This window comes from Equus quagga, chromosome 7 (assembly GCF_021613505.1).
Source record: "Equus quagga isolate Etosha38 chromosome 7, UCLA_HA_Equagga_1.0, whole genome shotgun sequence".
Lineage (NCBI taxonomy): Eukaryota > Metazoa > Chordata > Mammalia > Perissodactyla > Equidae > Equus > Equus quagga.
The window spans coordinates 534,299-543,501 of record NC_060273.1 but is presented as its reverse complement, the minus strand read 5'-3'; the positions used below and the strand labels follow the sequence as shown (position 1 = coordinate 543,501).

At 66.4% G+C, this 9,203-nt stretch overlaps 2 protein-coding genes across 4 annotated transcripts; both read right to left on the bottom strand.

The window, feature by feature from the left end:
* Positions 1-444: 444 nt before the first annotated feature.
* Positions 445-2,846, bottom strand: NHLRC4 (NHL repeat containing 4). Its single transcript, XM_046668262.1, has 2 exons — positions 2,830-2,846; positions 445-2,307 (listed from the first exon to the last, which is right to left on the bottom strand). The coding sequence occupies exon 2, from the start codon at positions 2,167-2,169 to the stop codon at positions 1,327-1,329; it is 843 nt and encodes a 280-aa protein (XP_046524218.1). The 5' UTR covers positions 2,170-2,307; positions 2,830-2,846; the 3' UTR covers positions 445-1,326.
* A 1,703-nt stretch (positions 2,847-4,549) lies between these two features.
* On the bottom strand, positions 4,550-8,763 carry PRR35 (proline rich 35). Of its 3 annotated transcripts, none has more exons than XM_046668508.1 (3): positions 8,697-8,763; positions 5,573-6,699; positions 4,550-5,305 (listed from the first exon to the last, which is right to left on the bottom strand). In XM_046668508.1, the coding sequence occupies exons 2-3, from the start codon at positions 6,661-6,663 to the stop codon at positions 4,672-4,674; spliced, it is 1,725 nt and encodes a 574-aa protein (XP_046524464.1). In that variant the 5' UTR covers positions 6,664-6,699; positions 8,697-8,763; the 3' UTR covers positions 4,550-4,671. The 3 variants fall into 3 exon arrangements, with proteins under 3 accessions (XP_046524464.1, XP_046524465.1, XP_046524463.1); XM_046668509.1 differs by lacking the exon at positions 8,697-8,763 and adding an exon at positions 7,329-7,399; XM_046668507.1 differs by lacking the exon at positions 8,697-8,763 and having other exon boundaries at positions 5,573-6,722.
* Positions 8,764-9,203: the final 440 nt, after the last annotated feature.

The following is a 9,203-nucleotide window of genomic DNA, read 5'->3' as shown; positions in this document are numbered from 1 at the left end:
TCCTTGTCCCCCCAGCATCCTTGTCCCCTCAGCATCCTTGTCCCCCCTCAGCATCTTTGTCCCCTCAGTATCCTTGTCCCCTCAGCGTCCTTGTCCCGTCCAGCTTCCTTATCTCCCCTCCAGTCCACTCACAGCGTCCCCCACACCCTTGCCCCATAGTCCCCCCTCCCTGCTTTCGTCCTCTGAGGGGCAGTGACTTGGCTCTTGAGGGTCCCGCCCCCAGGCTGCCTCCATGCTCTCAGAGTGATGGCCCCCAGGTCCTGCGTGGGACTCCGAGGTGCCAGCCCCCAGCTCCAGGCCGGCCCCCTCGCACGCCAGCCTCTGCAGAGCGGCACCCCCAGGGTCCCAGGGCCAGATGGGCTGGGCTGGGAGGGCAGCCCGAAGGCTGCGGCCGTCTGATCTGACCGTCAGGAGGTGTCAGGAACGACGCCTTGACGCCAGCAGTAACGGCTAGCCTTTATTGAGTGCCTACTGCACACACTTCCTTACACCGACCCATTTCACACCACCCGCAGGGCCAGGACACATGGCAGGGATGTGTGAGAGGCGGTGGCCTGGACACAGGCCCCCATGTCCTGCTGATGGTCAGAGCATCCCCTCCCCCAGGACCTCTCCTGGGACTCAGCGTGGCCGCGCTCCCCACCTGTCCCGCTCCTCCAGCAGGGGCTCCATCCTCGTAGGAGCCTCTCCTGGACCCACCGGAGCCCTCGGCCCCCCGGGAGCACCAAGCCGCTGCATCCTGGGTGGCAGAGGAGGAAACGAAGGCCCAGCCGCGAGATACCCACTCAGGAGGGGCGGACACGGAGGCCCCAATTTGGCCACGAGCCCCCAGCGCCCTTCTCTGCCTCCCCTTACCTCGCTGGGCCCAGGGACGCTGCAGGAGGCCGGGCACTGGGGGTGCCTGCGTGAATGAGGACAGTGAGGGCCACGCCCCGCCGCGCCCTCCGCCTGCGTCTGTCTGATTAGGGGCCTCGCTGGGCGGGAGATGCTCCTGGGCAAGTGCTGGCGGCCAGCCCACCACGCCCAAGACCCCCGGGCTCCAGCTGGCCAGACCCTGGGCCTCCTGGGCCCGGAGCCAGCAGGGCCGGGCCTGAGTGGACACGGGGTAGTGAGCAACGGACCACTGAACTGGTCACAGGGGAGTCGGGGGCAGTGGGTTCGTGGCTGCTGATGACGTCAGGAACGCTGCACGCAGGAGACAAGAGGCCAGCCTGGCCGGACCCAGCAGGTGTCACAAATGAGCAGGGTCAGGAAGGCACGGCCAGCAGCCCTGCCAGACCCCACCAGCCCTGACTGTTCCTCCATGGTGGCCCAGGACCCACCGGGTCAGGCTGGCTCCAAGTGGTACTGGTACACCTTGACGTAGCCGTCCCCTGCGTCTGCCACTACGAGCTGGCCCTGGGGTGCACAGGCCACACCAAGGGGCCTCCTCAGCCCCTCGGACACCAGGCAGATGGGCGCCCCGGCTCGGGGGAACAGGGTCACCTGGCGCCGCTGCTCATCCACCACAATGACGCGGCCCTCAGCGTCGGTGCACAGGCCCGCTGGGCTGCCAAAGGTGTGCCCCGTCAGACCCCCCAGGGTACCCAGGGGCTGGTGGGCACTGCCAAACAGCCGCACGTCCCCAAACTCCTCGCTCACGGCGAGGCCCCCGTCAGGCCCCGGGCCCACCCAGCAGGGGCCCTGCAGACCCAGCACGGAGGCTGGGGCCAGCGGCTGCAAAGCAGGGCCCAACGTGAAGCTGTGCACGGCCCCAGGCACGTAGTCCGTCACCAGGAGGCGGCCAAGGGCGTCCACGGCCAGCCCCCGGGGGGCCAGGAAGGTGCCCACTGTCACCCAGCGGCCTTGTGGGGCTCGAGCAGTGTGCTGGAGCACGTGGACAGCTCCGTGGACGAGGTCGCTGACTGCTACGAGCCCAGCAGCCGTCACAGCCACGTCCTCGGGCACGAAGGTCCCAGCCCCTGGCACGTGGCAGGGCAGGTGGCAGATGGACCGTCCCTCAAGGTCCAGCACATGGACGCAGGGCGCAGCCCCAGCTGTCAGGAAGAGCAGGCCGTCCAGGGAGCAGTGCAGGCCCCGGGGCCCGCCTGCAGCCCCTGCGGGCACCGGGATCCGCCCCAGCAGCCGGGGCTGCCAGGAGCGAATGGGCTCTGCAGGTGGGTCCAGCATGAGGTGCAGGCCCGGAGGGGCAGCTGGCCTGGGGGAGGCCCAGGAGGTGGAGCAGGAGGCCGGAGGGCAGGCAGGTGGGCCAAGATCGCAGACTCAGCCTCTCTGAGCAGAGTTCCTGCTGCTGGGCCAAGTTTGGGGCTGGAAGAGAAATAACACCCCCTCTGCACCAAGGAGCAGCCATGTGGATCCCCCTGTGCCCTTCCAGGCAGCGCTGGCATCCTCCTGTTTTACAGACGAGGAAACTGAGGCACAGGGAAGTGGGAAGCTGATCTGAACTCAGTTCCACCAGGTCCTGAGCTTGGCCTGGTCTGCAAGCCGAGCAGCTAGCCATGTCTCCAGGCCCCCAGGAGATAATTCCGGGAGACACACAACCCACGAATGTCACCGTGGGTTCTGCCCTGGGGCCCGAATGAGCTCAAGGGCACTGGGATGTCCTGAGGTCGGGTGGAGTGGGGGGTGACAGATGAGGAGTGCTTCTCAAATTCATCTGTCCATGGAACCCCTTCTTCCTTCAGGCAGGAAAGTAGCCTTTCTTGGGAGCCCCTGCAGGTTGCCCCCACAAAGTCTGGGACACTTCCGCCCTGCATGTGAGGCAGGGGTCCTTTCATAGGACTCTCCACCTCCCCTGTCCCCAGAGAGGCCGGTGGAAGCATCTCCTACCTGGGGGCAGGCTCCTGGCCCTGTTGTGCCTGCAGTCTCTGTTGTTGGAAACCAGAGCCTGAGAGAGTGGGAGGAGCTGCTGGGGGGAGGGGGCGGGCAGGATGCCGGCTGTGGCCACATTTGAGCAGTGGCCCAAGGGAGCTCTCCGGAGTCATGTCACTCAGCTAGCTGCTAACCCCCCAGGGACTCCACAGTGCTGCTACATTCCTGCCTCGGGGCCTTTGCACTGGCCTCTGGACATTCTTCCTGCTGCCCCTGCATGGCTGGATGCCGCTCATGGTCCACCCAACCATCCCCTCCCAGGGACCCCCCAGAGCCCGCCACAACCCCCTGTAATGCAATTTGTGGGCTTGTTTCTCAGGTGGTGCCAGCAAATGTCTGTGTGTGCGGCAGCCCTGCCCGACGTCCTCCAGGACTGCAGGGTCGGGACCTCGGGGAAGGTGCTGCACCCCTTCCTGTTGGCTGGGTCACCCACCAGGGTCCAGGTGAGGGGACCATCTTGCTGCCCCCGACTGGGTAGTTTGGGTCCTGTCTCTCTGATCCCATTTCTGCACCTGTGAAGCTGGAGTGATGTCCCCCAGTAGGGCCAGGCTCATGTCTGCCCAGTGGGTGATAAGAAATTGGGGTGCGGTGACACATCAGGGTGCTGACACAAGGCCAAGGAGGTGTGCGTCTCCCTCAGACTCAGGACCTGGGGGTTCTCCAGACACTCTTAACTCAGCCCATAACCCCCTGCAGCCCCTCTAAGAGGTCCCTGGAAGGTGGGGGAGTCAGCCGCCGTCTGCAACCACAATGCTCCCCACCTGGCCGGCCTGCACCCCAGCTCTGGACGCTGCCTCGGAATGCCCCAGGGTGGGGCGGGTGGCCAATGCTATCGGCTGCCCATCGCGGTTAATGGGGCAGCCGCGGGTCCTGCTGTGACTGGCCCCAGCCTGGCTGGCCCAGCGTGGGGAGCCAGGCACAGGCAGGAATTGCCCTCCCTGGGGCCATTCTTGGGTGGGCACAGGGGCGTGGCCAGCTCCCGGGGAGAAAAGTGATTAGCTGGGTGCGAGGGTCCCCAGGGGCCCCTCTCCCCTCCTGCCCCCGGTCCCTGCCCCCCCACCGTGGGAAAGGCCAAGTTGGGCCGCGCTGGGAGGGAGGCAGCGAGCTGTGAAGGCCACCGATGCCTATCACAGCCGCAGGGGCTGGCGGGGGCCCAGCGGAGGCCACGCTGGGTGAGCAGCGCTGGGCCACAGAATGTGGGGCTCCGTTGAACCACAGGCGAGCAGCCTCCAGCGTGAATCTGACATTGGGGCTGCCCTGCCAGACGCGGGGGCTGGGGGCACACTCAGGGGTCCCTGCCCACCATAGACGTATGGACACACAGGCCCGACGCCCACCTCTCCCTGCTCCGACCCCTCCAATGGAAAGCCCCCCACTCTATCCCCAGACTGCAGCCCCCCAGGAAGGACGCAGTCTCCCAGAGGCAGGTCACGGTCTGGAGGTGGATGCCTGGCAGGGAGGCCTGGGACCTGGCCTCCTCAGATGTCTAGACCAGGGACATTTGCCCAGTGAAGGTGTCCCAGTGGTGATGCTGGAGCGGCAGGGGGAGGCCCAGACGGGGTGTGTAAAGGTGGTTTAATGTCCACAACTGTGATCAATAAATAGCCGTGACCCTCTGCTCTCCCTGCGTGGCCCCAGAGACAGGCCACAGCCACGGCAGGTGGGGTCCATCCACAGGCATGCTGGACAGGCTCTGGGCCTCAGCCCCTGGGTAGGGGTGGGTGGGGGGCCAGGTGGTGGGCACAGGGTTGGAGAAGGGCTGCTGTCTGTTAAGGACAGAGGTGGCAGTAGGGGCTGTGTTCAGACCCCGGCGCCCGGGGGGCTCTGCAGGCCAGCGACAGCCTCGGGGGGCCAGGAGCCCCCAGCCCCGCCATGGGTACCCCAGCTGCTGCCAGGAATGACAGGGTCCTCTGGGGCCTGGAGAGGTAGGCCCGGGGGTGGGACACTGGAGTCGGCCTCACACTTGGTGGTGTGGCCGGAGAAGGGCTCAGGCGCTGCCGGGCCCAGCATGCTGGGGGCTTCAGGGGTCCCCCGGGCCAGTGTGGAGCCCAGCTCTGGCTGCCCCCAGGCCCCCAAGGGGACCTCAGACCTCTTGGCGGGCGCCCGCTTCACAGAGAGGTCGAGGGGTGTATCCGGGGGCCGCACAGCCCGTTCCAGCGCCTGGTGGATGGTGAGCAGCTCCCGGCGGATCTTGCCCAGCTGCTCCCGCAGAGGCCGTGGGGCCAGGCCCCCCGCAGGCACCAACTGCCCCAGGCGCCGCTCCACTCTGGCGTAGTCGCCAAGGACCCGCGTCAGGTCCTCGCTCACATGCCCAGGGACCCCTAGCGCCAGGCCCAGCGACTGCTGGGGCAGGGGGGCCACAGGGCCAGGGGTCTCGGGGTCCCCTGGCTCCTTGTCTTCAGGCCAGAGCATCATGGAGGGGCCGGTCTGCAGGCTAGGGATAGGAGCCGGTCAGGAGGCTACGCTGCCCCTGTGCCCCCAGCCCCTGCCCCACTCCCCCCTCAGGCCCCCTGTCCAGCCTGTCACCTGGCTTAGGGCCTCAGGACCCCAGAAGGACAGACAGGCTGACTCTCTGGTCTCGGTTTCCCTGCTGTGGCCTGAAGCCCATGTTCCCGGCCACTGAGGGCCCAGCCACCCTGCCCAGCCCTCCTCCCACACTTCCGCCCCCCGCCCCCCATGACCCAGAGATGCTGACACCCACCTGCTCTGGGAGCTGAACTTCGCCACACTGGAGGGGACCTTCGGGGGCTCCAGCCTGCTTCCCAGAGGCAGCTTCCTCCTGGGGTCACTCTGGGCAGCCCGCTCCAGCTCCCTATCTTGCCCTGGGTCCCCAGGGGCACCACGGGGCCAGGGCCCGCCCTGCCCAGGTGCCGGCACCTTCAGCAGACCAGGTGCCAGAGTCCCGGGGGGCCCCTTTGGGGGGGCGGGGGGCTTGGCAGGGGCAGCCTTGCCTGCTGGCAGCCCCAGGGTGTGCTCCAGGAGCAGGGGGTAGAACAGGCGGGGGAACAGGGCAGGGCGCTCTGGGGGCTGTGGGGCAGGGAAGGCCGTGGCTGGGGGCAGCAGCGGGCTGGCTGAGGCCAGGAAGGGCATGTGGGCTGCCGCGGCCAGGGAGGGCCCCAGGTAGGAGAAGAGGCCAGGGCCGAGAGGGTAGTTGACGCCCAGCAGGGACAGGTGAAGGTTCTGGGCCTCAGGGAACTCACCAGGGGTGGGCGGGGGGTAGCAAGGGACCCCACTCCCAGGGCCAGCCACTGCCGCGTCCACCACAGACATGCCCCTCGGGCCCCCACTTGGCCCCGGCTTCCAAGACTCGGCCAGGCGCCTGCCGTGGCCTGCACCTTTCTGGGCGTCCCTCGTCACAGGGGGCGGTGTCCCTGGGGACCCCTCAGCCCCGGGCTTGGGGCCCCCGACACAGCGGCGCAGGGAGAGGACGTCAGCGACGACGAGGTCGGGTGTGGTGGGAGCATCCGGGAGCCACGCTCCTTGGGGCTGGCCTCCGGGGTCCGTGGGATCCGCAGGGCCGTCCGGGGTGGGCGCGCGGGGCCGGGGCACGGCCGGGGCGCGGCGGCAGGCCCAGTCGGGGGAGTCGAGCAGCAGCGAGAGGGAGTCCTTGCAGAGGCTGTACTTCATGTGGTTATAGAGGTGCGACTTCTCCAGGCAGGTGAAGGGGCATTGGAAACACTTGTAGTTGTAGGGCTTGCCCCAGGGCCGCGGGATGTAGTGTGGCTTCTTGGGCTTCCGCGCCCGTGCCCGAGCCCCAGGGCCCACGCGGCACGAGCCTGCCTCTCGGGACATGGCCTGCTAGCGGGCAGGCCCCGGCACCATGGCCACCTGCAGACGGGGGGCCTCGATCAGTGCCGACCCCTCTGACCCTCCCCTTGCCCTTCCATCCACAGCTCCCAGAGCTCCAGGGGCGAGAGTGGGGCACTGCCTCTGCCCTACGGCCTGGGCCGCTGCCCGCCCCTCAGTCCTTCTCCACGCCTGCTCCTAGGGTCGACAGATACAGCAGATAGAACTGCCGGACTGGGGCCGGCCCCGTGGCCAAGTGGTTGGGTTCGTGCGCTCTGCTTCAGCAGCCCAAGGTTTCCCCGGTTCGAGTCCTGGGCGCAGACATGGCACTGCTTGTCAGGCCACGCTGAGGCAGCATCCCACATGCCACAACTAGAAGGACGCACAACTAAAAATACACAACTAAGTACCGGGAGACTTTGGGAGAAAAAGGAAAAAAAAGAAAATCTTTAGACCCTTAGACCTGACTCCAGTAAACTTTTCTAGTGTAAGGATGGTCTAGCCAATATTTGCAAGGTGCACTAAAAAAACCACTCATTGCTTATCTGAAATTTAAGTTTAACTAGGCGTCCCGTATTTTATCAGGTGACACTGCACACATCTCCGCCCGCAGGCTCATGTCTGGGGTGATTCCATCCACGCCCATCGCCCCCACTTGAGTCTCTGCCTACTCAATGCGCATTTGGTAAGGGACTGGAACAAGCCAAGTGCAACCAGGCGCCTTCTCGGGGGACATCAGCCCTGCCTCGTCTTGCTCCCCTCCGGCTGAGATGAGAAGCCAGCAGACGGCTCTGAGCGGCTGGTTAATGCGCGCACATGTGTGTGTGTGTGTGTGTGTGTGTGTGTGTTCTTGCTCCAGCAGGGTGTCGGGTGGGCACTGGAGGTCTCTGAGGGGGTCAGCCTCACGTGGGGCCAGGCCAGGCTGGGGGGCGTGGACATCACAGCACGGCCCCTCGGCACAGCCACCTGCTCAGCCTGGCTCCATCTGGGTGGCTTCCGGCAGGTCAGCAGCTAAGCCTGCAGCGGCCGAGCTCCGCCAAGACCCTCCTCTCCCCACACCCCGCACGCTCACTCAGAACACCCTCCGCACTCCATCTGGGCCGCCACCTGGGCCGTCCACCGCCCCAGTGCGCGTCTTCGTGGGGTGCATGGCGAGTATGCCCGTGCAAGCGTACCAGGCTCCCGACAAGCCCTCACTCAGCACCTGGAGGTCACCCTCTGTACCACTGGGCAGACTCGGAGCAGAGCGGGCCACCAAAACACACAGGGCCATGGCACATGCACACGCCACTCAGAGTGGACACCATCACTGTGCCCATGAACACACTCACAGCACAGCGGGGGGGGGGGGGGGGGGGGAGCAGGCACTCGCACACATTCAGGTGCAGTGTGCACACATATGCACACACACTACACACCCAAAGACACACACGGTCACGGACACTTTTGTGGATGTGGACACGTACAACTCGCCCTGCTCCCCAGGGCCCGGGGATGGCAAGTGGGTTGAGCAGAGTGGGGCTGGGGCAGCTGGGCAGCCACTGGGAGCAGGTTGTCCTCCCTGCTGGCCTTCGGGCTCTGCACATGGCAGGCAGTCATGTCTGCTGCCCCCAAACACTGGGTGAGCACCCCCACTATGGGGATGGCCCGAGGGGTGGAGAGGGCTGCCTGTTCGAAGGAACCCTTCAGAGGGGGGTCAGCATGGCCACAGCCAGGGCGTGGGGGTGTGGACCAGCAGAGGCTAATTGACTGGTTTGTGGATGTCCATGTCTGGGAGGGGATGGGGCTCCGAGAGGGGTTGGGAGGAGGGGGCTGGGCCCAGGAAAGGGCCTAGGGCTCCTTGAGGGGCTGTAGACGCCCTCTGGACTTGGTGGTGGGTGCAGAGACAGGCCCCTTCCCTGCCCCCCACCTCCCCCAAGATACAGATGACAAATGGGTATATGTGCTCTCGGGAGACAGAGGCGGCTGTGCTGGGGCCATCGATCACCCAGCCCTGGGAGCCACACAGCTGTGCCGCCTGGTGCCACCGCGCACCCCACCTCCTAGCTGGGCCCCTGGACTGGGGAGGCTCCTCCTAGGCTCCTGGACTCTGGAGGCGGGAGGCTCCTCCTCTGCTCCTTCTTCAGATCAGCCGCCTGGGGGGGGGGTGGGGGGCTTGTTCTGGAGCCATCTCAGCAGCTGCTGACCCCATGGGAACCCAGAGGACGCCTGGCACCTGCCTGGCATGCTTGTGCACAAGCAGAAGATACCTCCAGACACTAGCATGCACCCCCACACACCCAAAGGCATATTCATTCACACACGTGTCCCAACCCGTGACTGGGTGCAGCTCTGAGGGCCACCCGCACCCCAGTGTGCCGGCCCAGACCCCCAGCCCACTAACCTGCCCCTGTCTGGGGGAGAACTGGTGCAGGCCAGGAGCAGGAGGCCCCATCCCAGGGTGGGAGAGGGGGCCCCAGCACCTGGAGCCACCACCAGCCGCCAGGGGTTACAGCTCCTGCATCCCACTGGCCCCTATCGGACTTGGGGAGCACCCCACAAGGCAG